Genomic DNA, 24498 nt, shown 5'->3' on the forward strand with positions numbered 1-24498 from the left:
ATTTCATATAAATTTTACTTTACATAAAATTTAGTCCATGCTGACTGAAGAATACTGTTAAATGTATTGTGTTATTAGACACATTATAGTTGTATTTTCTCCATGTACTTACTTATGTTAGATTTTAGTATTACATATTGCTTAAAATATAAAAATGCCAAACGCAGCCTCTATTTGCAATCTTCAAAAATAAATTCTGTCACATAAAAATTTATATCTTCTTTTTCTCCCTTGTGTTTTGCCAAGCCAAATAAACTGAATGTATGATCTAATGCACCCTCACACCTCTCATTTGACCTCTAGTATGAAAGATAAATGCAATTGATATGAAATTAAGTAGTCAGGAATCACTGTAGCAAATTGCTGTTGTTTCTGGGTCTTTGCCCCTTTCAAAGAAACTTTGGAAACAATGGGTTGTTCACACAAATATTTGTCAAAGGAAAGGCATGGGGAGGAATTTTAAGATCAGTCTCATAGCAGAGGGAAACATCTGCAGAGGATGGGAAGCATCACTGGGGCGGGCGGGGGGAGTGTCCCTGAGATAGGGCTCTGGCCTTATGTCTCAGCGGAGAATGAAACGCAGTGCCATTGAAGTTCTGTCTGCCCATGTGTTCATGAATCTCATGGCCTCAATTTCCTCCTTTTTAGAATAGAAATTATTTTGCAAAAATCTGTTGCCAGTGAGTGTGGCTGAAAGATGCATACATTCTCTGAACCCTCACAGAACATGTTTGTAGGTATGCCTGACCCACTGCACCTCATGACTTCACCCCTGATTTTTTTCCAAGCCAACAGAGTTTTCCCTTGGGTTGCAGTTGTACATTTACATTTTCTGCTATGGCTGAAGACACCTATTTTGAGCAAGATTGCTTCACTACTTACCTCTTTATAAATATTCTGAATATCACAATTGATTCCACACTGCATATAATTAAGGCAACATGGTAGAGAATCTAGCACTTCATAGTTAGCAGGGGGTGATGTTCTTGTCACTGCCCTGTCACTGTGTGATCTTGAGCTAGGAACGAGCCTTCTAGCCTCAGTTTCCCTGCTTGTAAGATGGGAGGAGGTGCTCATGCAGTCATTCAGCTAGTATTTCTCTTCCCTATCTTCATTTGTTAGAGTTTGTAGAGGACTGACTGGGTGCCAAGCACTGTGCTAGATGCTAGGAATTCAAAACAGAATAAGAAGTGTCTCTGCCTTGATGGCAGTTGTGTTCTGTTCAAGGAGAAAAGGCAAGTGACTCAACAATTCCTTGGCAATATGTAAAATGTCATGGTAGAGATGTGTCCTTGGCTATTTGTAAATTCCTTCCAAGTCTTAAAAGTCTATGAAGTGACCACTGACACATCTAGAAAACATAGCTTTACCGGTTCACAAATGACTTAAAACTTAAAGCCTGTCATTATCAAATGTGGACAAAAATGTGGGAAAAAGTATCCTTATAAACTTCTGGCAAGACTGTATACTGGCACAACCATCGTGGGAGTATTTTGGCAATAGTTCATAAAGTAGCAAATATGCCTCACTTACAGCTCAGCATTTTCACTTCCAGATATGTACCCTAGAGAATCTCTTGTGTATTTCCCAAACTCTGGATATCGGAGTGGCACAGAGCTCAGGTCCGAGACCTCTGCTCCATCTGTACTCTCTCCTTAGGTGAGCTCATCCAGGTCAATGGTTTTAAGTTTCTTCTGTATGTGTAAGTCATACTCTCCAGCCCTAACCTTCAAATTATACTACAGACCTGTAGTAGGGACTCTTCATTTGAACGTTGAGTGGACATTTCCAATGTACACGTATGACATGTTTGGAGTCTTCCCACCCCTAATCTATTCCTTCTCTATGAAATGGTACCATTATTCACTCAGCTTTTCAAGTCAAAACCCTTACAATCATCTTGGACTTGTTTCATTCTTTCACATCACATCTGATCTATTAGCAAAACCTGTAAGATCCAGCCTCAAAATAAACCCTGAATAAATCACTTTTCACCATCTCCATGTTTACCAGGTGACTTAAGCCTACATCTTCCCTCCCTTGGCAATGCCAGTTGACTTCTAACTAGTCTTCTTTTCCTACTTAATGCCCTACAATTTGTGCTCCAAACAGCAGCCAGAGTAGACCTTTTAAAACCAAATCTGATCGTGTTATCCCATTCTTCAAAGCCCTCCAAAGGCTTCCCAACACACTTAGAATCCAATCCAAAGTACTTGGTGAGGACTAACACCCAACTGATATAGTCTTTGGTGCCATCTTCAACTTCATTTCTAGCTACTTTTCTTCATGGTCACTCACTCCATCTTGCTGTCATTGAATGAACCATGGCACGGACACTCCTTCATCAAGGTCTTTGCATTTAACTCGTCCTTCTGCCTAGAGCGGGGTTTCCCAGGTTGTGCATGTGGCTTGCTCCTCCTGCGCATACGTGACATCCTCAGAAGAGTTTTTCACTGGCCATATATTGAACACAGCATCTTGTCATTCTTTCTCACCTTTCTTCCTGCTCTCTTTGTCCTTCTAGCATTTTCATGACATTATATTATACTTATATTCATTTGTTCATTTGTGTGTTTGTCTATCCTATAATATGTGAGTTTTCTGAAGACAGGACTTGTCTATTTCTTCTATCACTGCATCCTGGTACCTAAAAAAGTACTTGTTTTCAGAATTAATGAATGTGCCCAAGGAAAGAGTTACACAAATTTTGACTTTTAGTTTTTTTTTTTTTGAGTTGGAGTCTCACTCTGTCGCCCAGACTGGAGTGCAGTGGCTGCTCCTGGCCACCACAGCCTCGACCTGCTGGGCTCCGGCGATCCTTCCGCCTTAGCCTTCCAAGGAGGTGGAATTACAGGCATGCGATACCATGCCCGGCTGATTTTTTGATTTATTGTAGAGATGAGGTCTCACCAAGTTGCCCAGGCGGGTCTCGAACCCACGGGCTCAGGCAATCCACTCACCTCAGCCTCCCAAAGGCGCGGGATTACAGGCTGAGCCACCGAGCCCGGCTAGACTTTTAGTATTTTAAGTTATAATTACAAATGACCTAAATAGCCATCAACAGAATAATGCATAATAAATTATGGTTGATTCACATATGGACTCTGAACTTTCAGTGAAAAATAAATGAACAAGAGCGGTATATATCAACTGGATAGAGTAAAAATTGCAAGTTGAATGCTTTTGACAAAAAACTAATATCCAGAATCTATAAGAAACTCAAACAAATCAATAAGAAAAACTCAATAACCCCATTAAAAAGTAGGCAAAGGACATGAACAGACACTTCTCAAAAGAAGACATACAGCTGGCTAAAAAACATGAAAAATGCTCATCACTAATCATCAGAGACATGAAAGTTAAAACTGCAGTGAGATACCACTCAACCCAGCAGTTCCACTACTGAATATAAATTGTTCTGTCAAAAAGATGCCTGCATTCATATGTTTAACACAGTAGTATTCACAATAGCAAAGTCATAGAATGAACTTAAGTGTCTATCAACCATTGAATGGATAAAGAAAATGTGGTATATATACATATTAGAATACTATGCAGTTATTAAAAAAGAGTGAAATTATGTCCTTTGCAATAACATATCCTAAATGAAGTGACTTAGAAACAGAAAATCAAATACTGCATGTTCTCACTTTTAAGTACACATGGACCCTTTTGTACCCCAAAGGGGAAAGGTAGGGAGTAGTGGGTAAGGGTTTAAAAATTACCTATTGGGTACAATGTTTACTGTTTGGGTGACGGTTTACTAGAAGCCCACACCTCACCATCACACAATATATTCATGTAACAAATCTGTACATGTACCCCCTGAATTTAAAATAAAATTCAATGACTAATAAAAATAAATAAAATCCTCACAAAAAATAGCAGGTTGCAAATGTACACAGTGGGATAGCTTTTTAAATTCAAAAACCTTTTTAAAAAATTACCTATTGTTTTGATAAATGCATAGGTAGTAAACTAGTAAAACCATTGTGGGAATATTGAACACCACAACTAGGGTACAATAGAAAGATAAAATGGAATGAATGGGATTGAGGTGGGGTACACCGGATACTGCAACAGCGTTAGTAATTGTGTATTCCTTTTTTAAAATGTAAAATAAATAAGATAATGTTAAGAACTGACACAGCTGTGTTGTCGATTTATGGATATTTATGATGCTATCATATGTACTTTTCTGTAAGTTTGAAATCAGTTCCTAACTTGCTGAAATAAAAAAGCAAAAAGCTGAGGCCAATGATGGTTGATAGATGGGAAAAAATGCATAAATATGGTTGCCTTTCCTGCAGTTACCACTTGGGCCCTGTCCTATATCAGAAAGGTATGACTGAAATCAAGGGTGGTAAAAAATAAAAATGAAAAAGAAATCAAGGGTGGCTTTGGGGGCTATGCTTCAGTGACCACTGTTTTTCTCACTAGTCCCATACTCTGGCTTTTAGATAAAATTGAATGATTTAAATTCAGAGGGGCCAGTATCACCAAGACAAAGTCCCTCTCCAGTTCTATGAGAACAATAATGTCTTATAATTAATACATTTTCTGCTTCTTAAAAAACACCTCGTATATATTCTCATTTGCCATTCATGATGACCCTGGAAGGCAGGCAGGACTAGGATTTCCTCCTACTTGACAGAATAGGAAGCTGAGAGCCAGGAGCACAAGGAGTGAATGGTAGAAGCAGAGCTCGATACAGGTTCCCATTGACGCCTGGTTGCTATAGCTACTGGTGCTATGTTTCTGAACTTGGGGGACTATGGACTTCTACCATCATGGATAGGAAAGCAGAATGCCACCTATTTGTGGAATGAAATATGTTACTCATGATGCATAACTCTCATTTCATTCAAGTTCAGAAAGATGAAAGTTCTTGGGAATGAGATGGTGAATAAGTTTTTACTCTTACTGTTTCAACTGCCTCAGCTTCTACGGATAATACACAAGATGCACATCTTCAGAGCTACAGGTGCTACTAAGATGTTCTTTTTCTCCTAGGCCTCATATCAAGTGATGGGTTTTGCAGATATCTGATGTCAGATGAAAATGCCCCCGTCTTCCTAGATCGTTTAGAACTTTACCAAGAAATGGACCATCCTTTGGCTCACTACTTCATCAGTTCTTCCCATAACACCTATCTCACCGGCCGACAGTTTGGCGGGAAGTCTTCAGTAGAAATGTACAGACAGGTTCTCCTGGCTGGTTGCAGGTGAGAAACTCAAACTGGCAATTTGGGTTTTTTGGTATGTGTAGGATGCCCTTCAATTTAACTTGCTTTTCTCTGAAAAATAGTAAATAGTAGTCAGAGTGAAAAGGACATTTGTTCTTCCCTTTAATAGATTATGATGGTCATTTCACTTTGGGGAAGGAAGGATAATATGTCTTCTAGAAAGGTCTAGAGTCATCCTGTGGGTCAAAAGACCTTTTTATTTTTTACTGTAAATTTAAAATATGCTCCCAAAACTGCAAAAAAAGAAAACATTCACATTTTAAGAAGGTATGTTACATTTTTTATTGATTAAGTTTTTTATTGATTTAGCTTGATTTAATGTAAAACCTCCAAAATTTAGTTATCTGAGAATAGGAATTATTGAAAATGATTTTCTTTTTTTCAGATACTGACAAATATTTGAGATTTAAGATATGGCAAAAATGATGAAAGTGAAAAATTTTTAAATGTAGTTATATTATGATTTTTCTTTGTTATTAATTAAACAATACTTTATTTTTAACTCATTTTTTGCATATGGAATACTTTAAAAGAAATTAACTGTCACTACTTCCATTCACATACCTCCTCTGAATATTTGAGTATGAATCACTAAAAAAAAGAACATTTTCTGATATGACCAAAGTCACATTATCCTACCTATCAAAATTAAAAAATAATTTTTAATGTCATCTAAAACCTAGCCCATATTCAAATGTTCTCAGTTGTTCCTAAATTATTCTTTACTGTAGCTTTGTCACAAGCAGGATTTCATCCAGAACCATGTTGCTTGTTATATATCTAAGTCTCTTTTAATCACACTCAGACAGTCCCTTTTTGATGATACTAACCTGATGAGTATATATGCCATGAAACAATCATGTTACTTAATTCATTCGACTTTCTATTCTGTAAGAACACAACTTATTTTGATGTCTTTTTTTGCATTTGTACATACACTATTGTATTGTAAGGATTCAATGTTGTCATTGCACTATGTCCCTAGGTGTGTTGAACTTGACTGCTGGGATGGAAAAGGTGAAGACCAAGAACCAATAATAACTCATGGAAAAGCAATGTGTACAGATATCCTTTTTAAGGTAAGCTTTAAAATTATATAGCCACGGCCTTTTCCAGGCTATGTGAAAAAATGCAGGAAATAGGGAGATAAAGAAGACAAAACAAATTGTTCATTTTCTCAACCACTGTACCTTCATACTCTTTTCCTCCAGATTTGAGGAGAAAGTCAAGACAAATGTCTTCACTTAATTTCCCCTTCATGCTACTTTCCCTGCTTTCAAATGGTGACTGTGTTACATAATGAGGTTTTGTTGTAGAGTTTACCCAGTTTTACCCACCTTAAAAGCAGTCTTCATTTTCTTATCTACTTCTTTGCTTGCTTAGTTTGCATTATTCCTGAAGGACTTCAAGGTAGCATCAAAAGATAAATTGAATACATAAAATAAAATAGATTATAAATAGGGCCTAAAGAATAAGAGGTTGGAGTTTATGACTGCTCGTCAAGAAATCCTGTGATTTTGCAAGGCATATCCCAATTGGACTTCCAAACTTTCTAGAATTCAGTGCAAGGAGAGAAACAGCATGATACATAGGATATATAAAACACAAACAAAGCAGTTGATCTGGACAAGCACTGTTATTCCCAGTATTGTCACCTGTGATAAGTTTCCTCTTGAGGATGCTTGTAGAGAGAAATCTTCACAAATAGGCATCTCAGTACTTGCCTTTTGGCGACCTCAATGAATGACTTGAAGGCTGGTTTCTCAGCATGTCTCTCAATGTGCCCGTGATATCCTGCCAAATGACAAGTCAAAAAAATGAAATTCTGTGATTGACTCATGTCAGGAGTTTGAGACCAGCCTGTGCAATATAGCAAGACCTCATCTCTAAAAATAATCTGCAAAAAAATAAAAATAATTAGCCAAGTATGGTGACATGCTCCTATATTCCCAGCTATTCTTGAAGCTGAGGTGAGAGGATTGGTTGAGCCCAGGAATTCAAGACCAGCTTGGGCAACATATCAAGACCCCATTCCTAAAAACAATCTGCCAAAAAAAAGCGGCCAAGTTCAGTGGCTCAGCCTGTAATCCCAGCATTTTGCGAGGCCAAAGTGAGTGGATTGCCAGAGCCCGTGGGTTCGAGACCAGCCCGGGCAACTTGGCAAGATCTCATCTCTACAATAAATAAAAAATTAGCTAGGCATGCTAGCATGTGTCTATAGTTCTGGCTATTTGGAAGGCTGAAGCGGAATGATTGCTGGACCCAGCAGGTCAACACTGAGTTGACCATGAGTGTGCCAGTGCACTCCAGCCTGGGCGACAGAGTGAGACTCCAACTCAAAAAAAAAAAAAAAAATAGCTAAGCATGGTGGCACATGCTTGTAGTCCCAACTACCCTGGAGGCTAAGGTGGGAGGATCACTTGTGCCCAAGAGTTTAAGGCTGCAGTAGTTATGAAACACACCACTGCACTCCAGCCTGGGCAACAGAGCAAGACCCTGTTTCCAAAAAATAATTAAATAAATAAATATAAAAATAAAAAGTCTCCAACAGTCCTTAGGTTACTACTAACACATTTCTCCATTAGGTGGGATGAGTGGAAATCTCTGTGCTAAAACAGAGAAGAGAAAGATGGACTCTGAATCCCTGGCTTGGCAGGCAAGGCACTGACATTTCATTTAGATGGAACCTCTTGTAAGTTAATAGCACCATAATTCTGAAGAAGTAAAAGATAGCTTTGGGGGAAATAATTGTCACTAACTACACCCTGGTTCTAACCACAGGGGACTCAGCCTGGAGAGGTATCAAGGTAGCTGCATGCTCTAGGTCTGAATGGCCAGAATTGACTTTCTGAAATACCTGATTAATAGTCTGTGAATAGTTTCAGGTGCCATAATTTTTTGGCTCTTTTCTCTCATTAACACTTTTTATCTTTTAAGGATGTAATTCAAGCCATCAAGGAAACTGCATTTGTCACATCAGAATATCCTGTGATTCTCTCCTTTGAAAATCACTGCAGGTACAATGATTCATTCTGCTCCAAGTCTCGAGGTGTCATTGTTTCCTAACCCCTGGGTTGCCCTCTCCTGTTCTGTGCCTTTTTATTTGTTTTTATTTTTTTATTTAGAAAATATAGTTCATTTAGAAAGTAAATTAGAGAGAAAGAGAAGATTAACCTCCCCAAGGTGGGGGAGGGGAGGCTATGCATCTTTTTAAAAATTGGAACCATCTGTTTTGTGAAGTGCTAAGTTCCAAATAATCTTCCAGTAAGGATACATAAAAACCCCAAATCACCTGCTGCTCCCCAAACTCTCCCCCAAGAGTCATTTTAACGTGTTTCAGAAATGCTTGCTATAAACAAAACATCAGAGATTGGGACACCTTGCTTAAATTTCCCTTGATTTGGAAGATTTGGCAGTATATTTGCAATCAGACTTCACTAGCTTGAAAGACATTTTTATTCTTACCAGCTTTTAGTTTGGGGACAGAATCTACTTCTCTTTAAATTATACCAGTTAAAGTGTGTGGTATTTAAAAGTATTTCTCATGTTCACATTAAAAGGACAATCATGCATTTTGCCAAGCAGGAGTCTTTAATTGCCTAAGAATGTGTGTTTCTTATTCTTGGATGGTTAATGGGTGTTTTAATTTTACAAATTTTACAAATGCCACTTCTTTTTCTCCAGCAAATATCAACAGTACAAGATGTCCAAATATTGCGAAGATCTATTTGGGGACCTCCTGTTGAAACAAGCACTTGAATCTCATCCAGTACGTATTTTTAGCAAGCCATATTTCCAGCATGAATGGATTTGTTTTGAAATTCATTTCTGAAGGGTCAAGTAGTACTGGAAGAGTAATGCTAAAGATCTTCCTATTTAAACTGTTTGGTACAGAAAGCTTTCATCATGTTTCAGAGGATGTAGAAAGAGACACAAAACAAACATGTGATTCAATTGAATCTGGAAGGTCTTGGGGTCTTATTGTTTTTCAGATCTCAGTCCTAAAATTTCATAAAGCACTCAGGCCAAGAGTCTAGATTCCGCAGTTGTTCTCAACTTTAGTTACAAGTTAGCATTACCTGGGGAACCGTTAAAAACACCCATGCCAGGGCCCCACTCAGAAACTGACTTAATTGATGCAGGGTCGGACCTGAATAGGGTGTATTTTAAAAGTTCCCCCAGGTGAATCAAATGTGTACCCATATTTCAGAATCCATGGAAGCCTGTGCTGTGGAGATTGCACTGGATTGAAGTCACAGTGTCCCGAAGTTCACAGTCCCATATTCAAAATAAACACTTGAGCAATGGATATATACGTTTTTGAAATTGATTTTACACCTGCCTGTGATCCATACGTAGACTTGATGGGATCTATGAATTCATTCCAGTTGCAAACAGGTTGTGTATGTAATCATTCCAGAGAGCTCATCACATTTTTATAAGGCTCACTAACCTCCAAGAGGTTAAGATCTACTATCACAAGATGTTGTGAGTAGCAAGATGGCTAATGAAATCAAAGTAGAAAACCCCACTATTGTCAGGCAGCTCCTGGTTGGCCCATATCTGATAGCACGTGGTGGGAGTAGTAGAACCTCACAACTGCTGATGGGAAGAAAGTCCTTTGTGCTACATACCAATGCTTTGGGTGGCTTAACAATGAAGTTTTTTCAGAAGTGCGTCTAGGGAAGCTGAAAAAACTATGGGAGACAGGATATTTGCATCCTTTGGTTCTCCTCAGTCTGCCGAGGCAGTTGCGTGGGTACCCTGCCCACGTCCTTGCAGAGCCTCCTGCTTCCCTGCATGCTGGCTTGACTCTCCACTGCCAGCACCCGCCGTGTTTTGCCTCAGGTGAGCTGTGACCACTGGAGCTGTGACTACTGGAGCTGTGACTGTGAAAGGACCGGTCAGAGGTGCCAGAGTATTATCGCGCCCACCCCATGCTCTGTCATTCCTGAGCAGGTTTCCCCTTGAAACTTGCTTGATAGCACACCTTTGGCAACTTGACTTCTTTTTTTAACTTTCTTACTCTCCTATTGGAGTTTCCTCCTGGTGTGTTAATCCTTGACTCAGAAGCCAATTCTGAAGGAATGCAAACTCACAAACATCCCTGGTTTATTTTTTGTCTTCATTTTTTTGCCTAGACCCTCTGCTTTTTTCCTGGTGGGGTTAAGGTGCTTGCTTTTGTGGAAAGGTTGCTGTACTCTTAGTGAAGCATTGTGCACATACATGAAAGGTGTTAGGGACACATTGGTAACATAAGTGAGAGCAAGATCTGCTTCCTGAGCAAAAGGATTTTCAGCTGAGAACAGGACTCACATGTAAACACCTTATTTTTTTTCAAAGATGGCTTATGATGTGTTGAATATTTCTTGGAGGTGTCCTGGTACAAGAGAGTTCACTGGGAAATGTGCCTGGACACCAGGCTGCCTGAAAGAAGCGTTTCATTCAGCAAAGGGGTTTTTTTGAGGCAGGACAGATGTAGGAGTGCACAGTGCCTTGCATGCAATAAGTAGTAGAAAAACGAGTTTTGAAAGTGAGTGGGTGCGTGAAAAGGTGGATGGCTGGGTTATAGATGGAAGGGGAAGTGGACAACTAGATATAGGTCAGTTCTATGGATCAGAGGTGATAACATACAGGAATAACTCCTTTGCAGATATAAATCCAAGTAAATGAAACCATAGTAGAGTTCAGATTCCAGTAATTAGGTACATTCTTCTTGATTCCCTTATTGAACCCACAAAGCCACAGTCTTTGTGTGTTGAGGTTGGATCAGCTTACTGAGCAGATGAGCCTGATACTTGGGTGGGATCTGGGGAGCCTCTTGCTTGGGAAAGCCAGTTCTGACCCCCTCCCTTCCCTCCCCCCCCCACAATGATCCCTTGCTCTTTACCAGTTGCTTAAAAGGTACAAACCTTCAGGGGAGCAGGAACCCTTCCTCCAACACCACCCAGGCCTAGGTCCTACCCCGGCACCTGCACACCTCTGGAGCGGGGCAGCTCTGCACACCTCTGGAGACTACGTGGATTTCAAGTTTGCCCTTCTAGTCTATGACAAAGTTGGATGGGTGGGCCAGTTTCGTTGGAGAATGAAAACTTAAAACTATGCTGACTGCCATCTAGTGGGTATTGCCTGTATAACAACCAGGCCTTCTGTGCTCCCATGGGGCTGCGAATGAAGAAAGAGAAGCACAGCCCTTCATTAATTCAGTACTTTCTGTTTTATCTCTAGCTGGAACCAGGCAGGCCCTTGCCATCTCCTAATGACCTCAAAAGAAAAATACTCATCAAAAATAAACGGTTGAAACCTGAAGTTGAAAAAAGTAAGTCAAGTGCACACATGTAAGATGGAAGCGCATATAACATAATGTGGACAGTTCAGATATCTAGAATGAAATTTATTTATTTATTTTGAATTGGAGTCTCACTCTATCACCCAGGCTGGAGTGCAGTGGCATGATCACGCCTTATGCAGTCTCGACCTGCTGGGCTCAGGTGATCATTCTGCCTCAGCCTTCCAAGTAGCTAGGACTACAAGCAGGCCACCACGCTCGGCTACTTTTTTTATTTATTGTAAAGATGAGTGCTTCCTATGTTGCCCAGGTTGGCCTCAAACCCCTGGGATCAGGCAATCCTCTGTCCTGTTTATATATTCATATGCCAGAATATGGAAAGGTGTCAACGAAAAATGAGAGGTAGGAGAAGCTCTTTGGAATGTATCAAGATATGAGGAACTAGCATTTTACAATTGTATACATTCTAAAGTCCCCTTAAGTTTCCCTTTGCAGTTTGACCCTTTGATCCATACATAGCTAGGGATGCTAGGTACATATGAGTGTGTGAATGTGTGTATATGTGACGAGAGAGATCCACAGACAAATGGTTGTCTGTAGATATTTTCACCTTTATTTTCCCAGGACATTTTATTTGAACACATCCTTCCGAGTTCAGTGACTAAATTCAATGGCTTAGTAGTATCAAGTATTAGTATGATCATACTGTGTTTTTCCCCCAAATATTCTAAATGAAAATTTGAAAATTATGTTAATGGCTTTTTATTTTCAATATGAAAGCAATAACACCACAGAAAAATTAAAATGAGGAAAAAACATAAGAAAATAATGAAATAGCACTAAATTATATATCCTACACATACATTGATGTACTATAGACACAAGTACATATGCACATGTTTAGACATATACACACATTTTTAACAAAACAGATCATGATAACCATACTCATTTTAAATGTTTAGAATTCAACTAATTAAGTATACTTGCATCCAGTAGGATTTAAATCTAACTTGAATTCCAATGTATGAAACACTATATAGAATTTATTATATTTATTAATTACATATAATTATTTGTTTATTTATTTACTACATATAATTCTATGTATTTATTATAGTATGATATAACTGGTCCCAAGTAGGTGGATTTTTCACTACTATAAACCTGTCTGAATGTTAATTTTGTACATTTGTGCCACTTTCTTGGAATCAATTGGTGCAATTAGAGTCATTTAACTGAAGAATATACATACTTTATATTGTGATGTTGCTTGCTATACTTTCTTTCAGAAAAAAAATGTACCAATTAACACTCTCACCAGTGATGTACAAGAGAGCCTTTTTGCCAGGGCATCCTTAATGTTGGCTTTCGTCATCTTTTATATGTGTGTCCAACTCACAGAAAAAAAATGATACCTTTGCTTTTTTTTATTGGTATGTTTTCGATAACTAGTTTCTTTGTCTGTTGTTATTTGTAATTTGTCCCTATAGGTTTTCCCATTTTTATTATTATTTTGTTTGTCTTTATCTTACTGACTGATATAATGCATGAATTCATCTTATTTTATGTATTGGGCTATAACCTCAGTTATATCAACTGCAAATATTTTTATCCTAAAATTTTATTGATCACCTATGTGCCTGTTTCTTTTCTAACACTTCACCATATTATTCAGAAACTTTGATCTGTGCCAGATTCTGCAAATTATGGGTTTTTGTTATCTAGTCTTAAATCTTTTGCAAAAGCCAAGCCTCCCTCTGAAACCTGGTGACCAGAATTTTGGGCAGTTCCCTTGTGTTCCAGCAGTTCTTCATCATGTGAATATAAGGTGGTTGTTGCACTTTCCTTCCAAGGCCAAGACCACCAGGAGTGGGTGAGACAGTAAACCATGGCTGAACCTTAGGAAGGTGGTCATTAGGTGCCTAAACAGTAGATTTTCTCTCTCTTTTCGTTTCCTCCTTCTCAGTGTCGTCTCAAAGCCCAGGTTCTGTAAGTAATCCGGTGTCTATCACCATGTCTTTTTTGTCTGTTTTTGCAAACAGAACAACTCGAAGCTTTGAGAAGCATGATGGAAGCTGGAGAATCCGCTGCCCCAGCAAACATCTTAGAGGATGATAATGAAGAGGAGATAGAAAGTGGTGAGTTGGTGCTGTTTTTAAAGTCACATGTTACAAAAATGCTTTTTAAAATAACAAAAACAAGAATTTCTCTCAGTTGTCCCTTTTATATAATGATGATATTTTAATTCCTAATAGTCAGATGTGTATTGATAGACCAACCTTACTCTTTGGGTATTTTTCCAATTATTATTACTTCCAACTTATCTGGGCACTGATTTTCGAGGCTTCGTCATCTCCCTTCCGATTGTTCATTCAGCTGTTCAGCAGAAATTCACAGCCAGAAAATCTTTGACGCACTTGCTGTAGCGGGCAGGCATTGGAATAAAAAGAACATTATGAAATCCCTTCCTACAAACAAAAACATGGAGTTCAGTCTTATTAATGATGACAGCAGTAAGGCACCCTGCTATGCTGCTTTCTCAGCTAAGTGTATGTGATATTCTAAATCCTTTGTTGTCATTTCAACAATGTTCATGGCCTTCACCTGGAGTAGAATTCATCTTTAAAAAATACTTTTTTGTTCATTCATAAGGAGCAACTCCTCGTCCACAAAGGTTGATCATGAGATTGTAGCAATTCAGTCACATCTTCAGGCTTCACTTCTAATTCCAGTCACTTGCTATCTCCACCACATCTGTAGTGTCTTCTCCCACTGGTCTTGAACCCCTCAGTGTCATTCCTGAGGGTTGGAATCAACTTCTTCCAAACTCTGAATATTGATATTTTGACCTCCTTCCATGAATCACAAATGTTCTTAATGGCATCTAGAATGGTGAATTCATTGCAGGGGGTTTTCAATTCACATTGCCCAGATCCATTAGAAGACTCACTCCATTTTAGGAAAGTTAGATATATAGCTAAAAACCAGAACACTGTGAGAATCAACTAATCTTATTCACAACTCCTTAATAAAGTCTCCTAGCTATGGAACAGACTTCATAAATGACTCAGTTGCATGTCCAAACCATGGACACTACTCCCAGAGAAAAGTCATCATGACTGACTTTCATATGTTTTATATGACAGGGAGAACCTGGGAGGCCTAAGATAACTGATATTACTCAATGGATGCCTGTTGTGATTATCTATTACTGTGTAATAAACCAACCCCAAATGTAGAGACTTGTACTTTATTATTATTTTTCATAGTTCTGTGGGCCCTCTGGGCTCAGGTTGGTGGCTCTTCCTTGGGTTTCCTATGCAGTTGCCAGCAGACATCCAGGGATGGAATCATTGGAAGGGTCCCTTAGGTGGGTCATCCAGGATGGCTCACTGATGTGGCTGGCAGTTGAGCTGGCTGAGTGCTGGGAACTCAGGTGGGCCTACTGAGCAGAGCACCCCCTTTTGACCTCTCTATGTGGTTTGGGCTTGTCACAGCATGGTGGCTAATTTCCTAGGTGGAGCATCTTAGAGTCAGTGTCTCAAAAGGCAGGAAGCAGAAGCTGCTAAGTTATTTAAGAGTCATGCCTGGAGCTGGCAGAGCATCATATCCTTTATGTCTTATTCAACAAAGCAGTCTTAGGGAGCACCCAAGTTCAAGGGCATGGGTAAGTGACAAAGTCACATTGTAGAAGAGAACATAGGAGGGCACATGTTATGGCAGCTCTCTTTGGAAAATACAGTCAGTCGTGATGCATCTTATATTCTTTAAATTTTCTGCAAATAGTAAACCAAACAAGATTTAAGAAGAAAGTATTGAAAGAAACATATTTCAAAAGATTAATAAAATACTCCTAAGATGCAAAAAGATGAATATTAAGTATAACCAGTTCCTTAATTTATGTTATGTTCATAGATGGTAAATTAAAAATATGTAAGACATTACTTGATACTATAATTCAGGAAATAAACTACAGAAATAGTGGAATAAACTAGCAAGAAAAAGTACTACTAATAATAACTACTGGCCGGGTTCGGTGGCTTAGCCTGTAATCCCAGTGCTTTGGGAGGCCGAGGTGAGTGGATTGCCTGAGCCTGCAGGTTCGAGACCCACCAGGGCAACTTGGCAAAACCTCATCTCTACAATAAATCAAAAATTAGCCGGGCGTGGTAGTACATGCCTGTAGTTCCAGCTATTTGGAAGGCTGAGGCGGAAGGATCACCAGAGCCCAGCAGGTCGAGGCTGCAGTGGCCGGGAGCAGCCACTGCGCTCAAGTCTGGGTGACAGAGTGAGACTCCAACTCAAAAATAATAATAATAATAATAATAATAACTACTACCATTGTTGTACGAACTGTAGACCAGGCAGCTTACGTCACTTCCTTATTTAATCTTCATACACCCCAATGAATTAAATGTTGCTGCACCCATTTTCTAGATGAGGAAACTGAGGTTTGGAGAGATGACATATTGTGCACATGATCCCAGCAGTGGCACTAAGATTCAATCCTAGAATTTCCTGATGCCAGGGTCATGACTTTTTGTACCTTACAACATGGGTCCCCAACCCCAGGCCTCAGACCAGTACCGGTGTGTGACCTGTTAGGAACCAGACTGTCCAGAGAAGGTGAATGGCAGTCTATCAGAACTCTGCTTTCTGTCAGATCAGTGGCAGCATTAGATTCTCATAAGAGCATGAACCCTATTGTGAACTGCACATGTGAGGGAACTAGATTGCACATTCCTGAGAATCGAATACCTGATGATCCCCCCCACGGAAAAATTGTCTTCCATCCATGGAAAAATTGTCTTCCATGAAACTGATCCCTGATGCCAAAAAGGTTGGAGACTGCTGCCTTGCAATACTGCCCTTGTGATATACAGGAATATGATGAAAACACAAACATGCAAAATGGTTTTTAAAAACTTTTTAAAATTTTTATTTATTTATGTATTTATGTATTTATTTATTGAGTTGGAGTCTCACTCTGTCGCCCAGACTGGAGTGCAGTGACCGCTTCCAGCCACCGCAGCCTCGACCTGCTGGGCACCGGGGATCCTTCCGCTCAGCCTTCCAAGTAGCTGGAACTACAGGCATGCGCTACCACACCCGACTAATTTTTTTATTTATAGAGATGAGGGCTCACCAAGTTGCCCAGGCGGGTCTCGAACCTGCAGGCTCAGGCAATCCACTCATCTCAGCCTCCCAAGGCACGGGATTACAGGCTGAGCCACCGAGCCCGGCTTTTAAAAACTTTTTTTTAAAAAAAGGAGAAACACTATAACTGATGAAATTCTGAGAGATGGTATTTTCTGAGCATACACTGTAATCTGAAATGAGGGTCACTATGACCTCACATATCAACCAAAAGGTACTTTCCTACCTTCTACACATGTTAATCATTCCTCCAGGCAGAAAAATATTCACCTCTATTGACTCATGTTATTCCAAAATATACTTGAGATTTCGATTAAATTTTAGCAGAAATAACCACATGGAATATATACAAGTAGGAAAGTACCTATGGACAGAATCATCCACCTGAATTTCTCTTTAAGGACACAGAGGCTCCTGTTATACCAGTTATGTAGATAACACTTAAGTTCCCTTGGTAATACTTGGCTTTGGTTCTGGGTCAACCAGTTGACTACCTCAGTGCCACAGTATGAGTCTACTATACATGTGTGACCACAGCCTCTAACTTAAGTACATCAACACAACAGGAAAGAGAAAACCAAGCATAGTTCAAAAGGGCAGACTTGTCCTTAGAAAATAGAAAAGACTTAGTGAAAGCAAGAACCCAGTCATTAGACTGGATGTGGATTCAGAAGGAGACATGACTCCCAGGAATGGAATACCTGATGATCCCTCCCCCACCCCATCCATGGAAAAATTGTCTTCCATGAAACTGATGGCAGTGGAAAATACCAAGATTGTATGTCATCGTAGGAGTGCCTGGGCACACAGGCAAACTCAGATGATAACCCATATTCACACAACTCTTTCAAAGAAGATGTTAAATCTCTACCGTTTATAGTAATACAGAAACCCACTATTGTCTGTCTGTACGTATTGCCACAACCCTTAAAGAAAGGCATAATGAGTGTTTAAGCAGGCCTGCCCATACCTATATTCCTGAGAATTAGCAGAAAAATAAAAATAAAAAATCATATCCCCTTATCTTCTATACATTCCCTGTTAAGTCATTTCAAAGAACCCTTGACTTCCTGCAGACTGTGCTCACTCAACTGAGAGAAATGAAGTCCTATTCACTCCCTTTTATCAGTGGTCATAGTTTTGAAAATATAGCACCCATGTAACCATAAGTCTTGTAATTTATATAACTTTTTGCATGTTATAATTACTAATCAACACTGTGTTATAGTGAATAATGCTTTACTTTGTAATAGACTCTGTTAACTCCCTTACTCTATGACAAGGTTGATTAACTCTTCAGTGTGGTGTTACTGCTAAGACTGTGAGCTACTTTTTGGTAACCAGCACCAAGAAATATGGCCCGTAAGTGTTACTATTGACAATATGCGGAAGTAACTTAAGTTCTATATAATGCTCTGTCAGTCATGTAGTCGATATACAGGTACCAACAACCCTAAACTTATAAAAACAGACTGTGGAACCTCAGTGGCAAGAGATGGGTTCCAGAAATGCCAGGAACCAGGTTCTGTCTCCTTGGAATCTGAATTCAGAAATAAACTTCTTTCTGCTAGTTCCCTGCCTCTCAATTTATTGGTGTTGAGAGAGAGCAACCGAGCAGTTACTGGAATCGTAATGGTACGGGGCATGTTCTTTACTTTCAAGTAGTTTACATCTATCTGCCTGGGCATATTAGACTAGATGTATATGAAATGGAAATGTGGTAGCAACATGGGAGGTTTCAGAATCTTGGTTATAGACTGTAAGTCGTGGAAACCTCGTGTCATAGAAAGAGTATTGTGTTAAGAATAGAGGGCTTGTTGGTCTCTATCTTGCTTTGTGACCTCAGGCAAGTCAAACCATGTCTCTGTATCTATTTCCTCATCTAAAAGTGAAGATACATGCTGGGTTAGATTATTTTAAGACCTATTCTAGCACCTCATATCCTGTTTGTCCTGCCCAAGGCTTATATGACCTACTTTTTGTTTGTTGTTTGGGGGGGGTGTTTGTTTTTTAAGGATCTGCCTCTAGAATATCCCCTCACTTGGAATATTAGCTGCAGTAAAGGAAGGTGACTGTGTCTTACCCTCACCCCATTGTGTGGCACATTTTCCAATGGGTGACCCTTTTTCCACTGACATCTTGAATTCTTGTCACTTCTTTGAACCAATGGACAGAGTGTGTGTGCCTCCTGTCACAGCCAGGGCCAACCTCATGGACCCAGCTTTATTATTTAACCCATCTCTGACTTCCTTCCTACCCAAGCCTGTCAAATGAGTCCTAAGTGTTTTAAACCTAAGCTGGGTTTGACACATGGTTTACAGGAGAAGCACAGTTCTTCTAAGGTCTTTCTTTTTCATAGCATGCCACTGCAGGCCACACATCATTAGGCCTTTAATATTCAAATAACATTTTAGTCTCTTTCAATATTATCCAGTGTGTTTGCTTTCTTGTGTCTTTCTTGTTTTCTCTGGATGTCATGAAAGATCAAAATACCCTTTCATGACTCACAGATATTCCTGAGGTATTTGAGGCTTTCATTTTTAGAGTTAGTGTTCTGGGATATAGAAAGAAAAATGTGTTAATCATCAGGCATGTCAAACACCATTTTATATGCAGGAAAAATAATAAATAACAAGATGTGCTTCTTGACCTTGAATAGGTAAGAGTTTAGTGGTAGTTATACTTTAAAAAATTATATACTTAAATGTTTGCATTTTCTTTTAACATCCTGTTCCTCTAAAAGTGTGTATGTTCTATCCAAGATTATGAACAAGGTATGACTAGTTGGGAGCAATTTGGCTTCATGAATTTTCCTTTTGTCTTTACACAGCTGACCAAGAGGAAGAAGCTCACCCCGAGTTCAAGTTTGGAACTGAACTTTCTGTTGATGACTTGGGTCATAAGGAAGCTGTCGCAAATAGTGCCAAGAAGGTCTGAGTTTGTTTTCTTTCATGACTCTTAAGAGGTAGCAGCTGTTACCTATGAAATTTTGGAAATGTGAGGAAAACAAGCAAATAAATTAGCTTCTAACTTACCTTCTAAATTGCTTAAGATAAGTGTCTCTTCTGGGTGACCAGAACTTCACACACACACACACACACACACACACACACACACACACACACACACACAATTAAGTTTAAAAAGACATTTAAATTACTCACTTGCAAGGCCTGGTGTTGACCACTACCCATTTGTCCTTTAAAAATTATCATTTATTACATTATCGTAGGTGGGTAGGGAGATGACAGGGTCATACCAGTGGCAAAGGTTAGCATGCTGAAATCATCAGGAAAATGACCCCTCAACATCCCAAGTCAAGTTCTCATTAGAGAACCAGCCCTACTAGTTCTATATCTTCCTCCTTATGTAGAGTGGGCATAAAAATATTCCCAATCATCCCACCAAGAAAAATAGTTATTATGTGCTTACCTTTTATAAGGCATAGTCTAGGCCACAGTGATATAAAAGGGTCAAAGCACATGTCTTCTGCCGTTAGCTGGCTTTAGTCCCCTATAGGGAGAAAGTGGGAAACAGAGAACAAGTATATAGTCAAATAGTTATATAATTACAACTTGTGATAAGTGCCATTATGAAAATAAAAGTGAGTGCTGTAATGGAAAATAATGTGGTGGAAGGAATAAGGAAACCAGAACCCAAATGGGAGAGGAGCCCGCCATACGCAGAGGTAGAGCATAATATTCCACACAGAGCGGCAACCACCACCACAACAAAAATGGTGGGAGTAGAGCAGACTGAATGAGACCTCTTACTTCAGAAACTGGCTAGGGAAGACTGGGAAAGAAGGAAGTCAGGAGTTTCTAATGGGACAAGCTATAGGGGATGCCTGTAAGATATTTAAAGAGAGATACCTAGGAGGTGTTTATACAGCATTGACATCTGACTCTCTGGGTTCGTTTCCTAACTTCCTACCCTAGGTAATTTACCTAACCTCTCTGCACCTTAGTTTCCTCCTCTGCAAAATGACGTTAATAACACGTATTTCATTGGGTCCCTGTGAAGAGTGCGTGGGTTTAGACTATGTAAAGGGCTTATCATGGTGCCTGGCACATGTTTATTCCCATAAAGGTATTAGTTGCTGCTATATTATTATTCTTATTATTGTCATTATCTTCATTATCACTGGCATCATCATCATATGTATCTAGAAAAAGGGTTGAGCTGGAGATATAAACTGGGAGTTCAGGAGGTGGTATTTGAAGCCATGAAAATAACTGAGATAATCTATGGGGAGAGGTGGGAAATGAGGCCCAGTGGAGCCCTAGTCAAAGGTGGGAGAGGAACCAGAAGAGTAAGATATGACCAGAGAAGGAGGAGGGAAATCAGACAAGGGCACCAAGCAAGCCAAGAGAACGGTGTTGACAGAAAGACTGAGTGATTGACTGTGGGATGCTAGTGAGGAATTAAGAAGACTCAAGAGTTTCCATTTGGTTGGTAGCATGGAGGTTATTGGTGACCTTGAAAAGAAGAGAAGACTCAGTGGAGTGCCTGTGGAATAGATGACACTGGATAGAATAGACATGAATGAGTAAAGACTATACTTTTGAGAAGTTTTGCTGAGAAGGGGATCAATAAATGGGCTGTGGCTAAGGGGAACCCAAGAAGTCAAGAGAGTGGGGTTTGCTAGTATGAATGGATCTAGAGTGTTTGCAAACTGCTAGAAAAGGTGTTGTACAGAGGGGGAGATGTATGTTTCACGAGAGAGAAGGGATAACTGCCTGGAAATTCCCTGAGGAGGTGAGAGTGGATGGGATCATGGTGATATGAATGTGTGGGCCCTGATGACAGCAGAGACATTTGGTCAGTGAAGACAGTGGATGAAGATGCAGGTAGCTGGATACATTTGGTGATAGGAAGATGGAAGAGAATTTGTGTGATGAGCAGGGCTGAAGGAATATCGGTTACCTTTTCTGATGCAGAGACTTGTGGCTTATTTATTTTGAAGTAAACAAAATTTTTCTCTTTCTCTAATTTAGGTCTCAGATGACCTTGAACATGAGAACAATAAAAAGGTAACAAAATAATCCCTATGTGCATTTTGTTTTCATTTTGAGACACCCATAGGTGGTCCTCTGATATTGAACAATTTATACTAAGTATGAGTGTTACTCTATCCCCCATCCCATGAAATGTCAGGATTACTGTTTACAAGTATAATATTTACAATTTTGATGCATCTAATTATGAGTCTTGAAAGGAAAAATTTAATCATAGTGATTAAATGATTAAATTCTAATAAAATCACAAAACTAGGACAGGCGAGTAAGACGGTTTTCCTAAAAATAGGTGTTTCCTGCAATAAGGCATTTTCTTAGTTGTGATTAGAGATTTCATTCTTCACGTGGGGCTACTTCATTATCATCATATTGAATTTGAAGATAAAAATGACCTAATAGGTCATCAAATCCATATTACAGCATAATAGAAAAGTTAATAATTGTCCCAACTACACTGACATTCTGAATGACCATTAGTTAATTTCACATGGCATATCTTTTAGGGTTTTCATTTGATGTTATTAGATGTTGAACTTATTGTGAGGAAGATAAAGTTACATTTTCAGTTGCATTTATCCTCTTCAAAGTTCTTCATGATGATCAAAGTAGTCTGATTTAGTAAGTTTGTCTTTAGTGAGTATGGTTTATTACACGGTAGTGAAACCGTTGACAGCTACAGGGAAAACTTGCCTTATCACTCGATTTTCACACTTTAGAGCTTCAGAAAACGCTGCTTGCTGTCCGTGGGGCCCTATCATATTTGGAGTTGAGACCCTATCTTCTCACTGTCTAAATATTGAATTTGAAAGAATTATGAATAAATATGATCACAGTCCTCTCCCAAAATGTTTGTGAGTACACTCTTCTCGTATACTAGGGTTTAATAAGCCATTTAAAGTCAATAGTGCACAAATGGACTGACATTTGGTCCCTGTCTCTTATTAGCTAAATTAGGTTTATTCCTCAAGGCCTCAGTCTACTCATGTGGTCAGTGAATGGGACTCTAATCCTCACTACCCATCGCTGACAGTAATGAGATTTTGCATGCAAGAATTCATCCTGGTGCCCAGCACATAATACTGGTGTTATTTATTATCGTAAAACACACAAGGAAGGGACAGACATGGTTCCTACTCATATTTGGGAGAGGAGGGGTTGGGACATATGAAGAAACTGATAAAAAAAAAAAAAAGCCAAGTTACATTATTTGATTATTATTTCAGGCTTTTATTGGTGAAATCAGTTGAATGATTTAGAATGCTCAGATTGTTAAGTCATCAGTTAAGAAAAACAAGCAAGTGGCTCATACCTATAATCCCAGCACTTTGGGAGGCCAAGGTGAGAGGATTGCCTGAGCCCATGGGTTCGAGACCAGCCTGGGCAACTTGGTGAGACCTCATCTCTACAATAAATTAAAAAATTAGCTGGGCATTGTGGTGCATACCTGTAGTTCCAGCTATTTGGAAGGCTGAGGTGGAAGGATCACCTGAGCCCAGCAAGTAGAGGCTGCAATGGTCATGAGTGTGCCACTACACTCCAGCCTGGGTGACAAAGTAAGACTCCAACTCAAAAAAAAGAAAAGAAAAAGAAAAACAAGCAATATGATCTTTTATTGTTGTTGTTGTTACTCAAGAATTGTATCTTTTGACTAAGCAATTTGTCCAACTAAATTCAGTCTATGCAGGAAATCTAGCTTTTCAAAGTTCTCAAACGTGTTGATCTCTTTGAAGACATTATTTTCGTTGGTTTTGTTCAGATTTATCAAGAAATGAAATAATGGTTTTCATTTTTTATGCAAAGTAATGCAGTTTCAATATGTTCTGTGGCATTTCTTTAAAAAAAAAAAACCACACAATTGTGACATGTGGCCTACACCTTAGAGCAGTGCTATTGTAAAGTATAGTCCCCAGACCAGTTGCATCATTAGTATCTGGGGACTTGTTACAAGCCAGGAAAATGCTTGGGTCTCACTTCAGACTCACTTGATCAGAAACGCTGAAGATGGGGTCCAGGAGTCTGTGTTTTATTTAACAAGTCTAACAGGTACTTCTGATACACACTGAAGTTTGAGAGTCATTGTTTTTTGACTCTGTACCTCAATCTGTAAAATATGAATAATATTACTTGCATTGCTGTGAGGCCCAGTATAGTGTCTTGATATTTTAAAGTCTTTTATAAATCTAAAAATATTCTAGAGAAGCTTGATATTTTGTGATTATATCCTTTTGCATCATTTGGAGCTCCTCAACAGACATTAACTTTTAAAATTATCTTTTAGTATAACTGACCTTTCAGTGCAAATTGCTTTTAGTAAGGCGTTTTGCAGCCTGTACCTATGAGTCCCACCAAAGTCGTCAATGTATCTATTCTCTGTCTTGTGCTTGTAGGGCCTGGTCACTGTAGAAGATGAGCAGGCGTGGATGGCTTCTTATAAGTATGTGGGTGCTACCACCAATATCCACCCGTATTTGTCCACGATGATCAACTATGCACAACCCGTAAAGTTTCAAGGTTTCCATGTGGCTGAAGGTAACACCAAAGGTTAAATGCAGTCGCCCTTTCTGTCGCTTTTATTTTATGGTGCTAATGAGCTCTAATCTGACTTATTGCCATTTTTTTTTTTCAGGCATGGGTTCCATTCAACCTTACCCTATTTTTGTTTCACAGACCATATTATGAGCCATATGTCCTTGGCATTGTGACGTTGCATTGTCATTCCCTACATCACCCACAAGGTGGCTCTGGGAGACTAAGATTTGTTAGTGCGGAGCTGAGTAGCCTCTTGC

General features: G+C 39.2%; 1 protein-coding gene across 4 annotated transcripts in view; it reads left to right on the forward strand.

Annotated features, from left to right (window-relative positions):
* Nucleotides 1-24498, forward strand: part of PLCB4 (phospholipase C beta 4) — a 165850-nt gene that overhangs the window by 82633 nt on the left and 58719 nt on the right. For 2 of the 4 annotated variants that reach the window (XM_008058841.1, XM_008058842.1), the window contains exons 11-19: nucleotides 5014-5224; nucleotides 6231-6324; nucleotides 8183-8262; nucleotides 8930-9014; nucleotides 11474-11564; nucleotides 13580-13675; nucleotides 19525-19625; nucleotides 21692-21727; nucleotides 24100-24241. In XM_008058841.1, the coding sequence (XP_008057032.1) occupies nucleotides 5014-5224; nucleotides 6231-6324; nucleotides 8183-8262; nucleotides 8930-9014; nucleotides 11474-11564; nucleotides 13580-13675; nucleotides 19525-19625; nucleotides 21692-21727; nucleotides 24100-24241 (936 nt within the window). The remainder of the gene's footprint in view (nucleotides 1-5013; nucleotides 5225-6230; nucleotides 6325-8182; nucleotides 8263-8929; nucleotides 9015-11473; nucleotides 11565-13579; nucleotides 13676-19524; nucleotides 19626-21691; nucleotides 21728-24099; nucleotides 24242-24498) is intronic. The other 2 variants (XM_021712763.1, XM_021712762.1) reach the window with 1 other exon arrangement.

The sequence above is a fragment of the Carlito syrichta genome, unplaced genomic scaffold, assembly GCF_000164805.1.
Source record: "Carlito syrichta isolate Samal-C Ts95f unplaced genomic scaffold, Tarsius_syrichta-2.0.1 Scaffold303642, whole genome shotgun sequence".
NCBI lineage: Eukaryota > Metazoa > Chordata > Mammalia > Primates > Tarsiidae > Carlito > Carlito syrichta.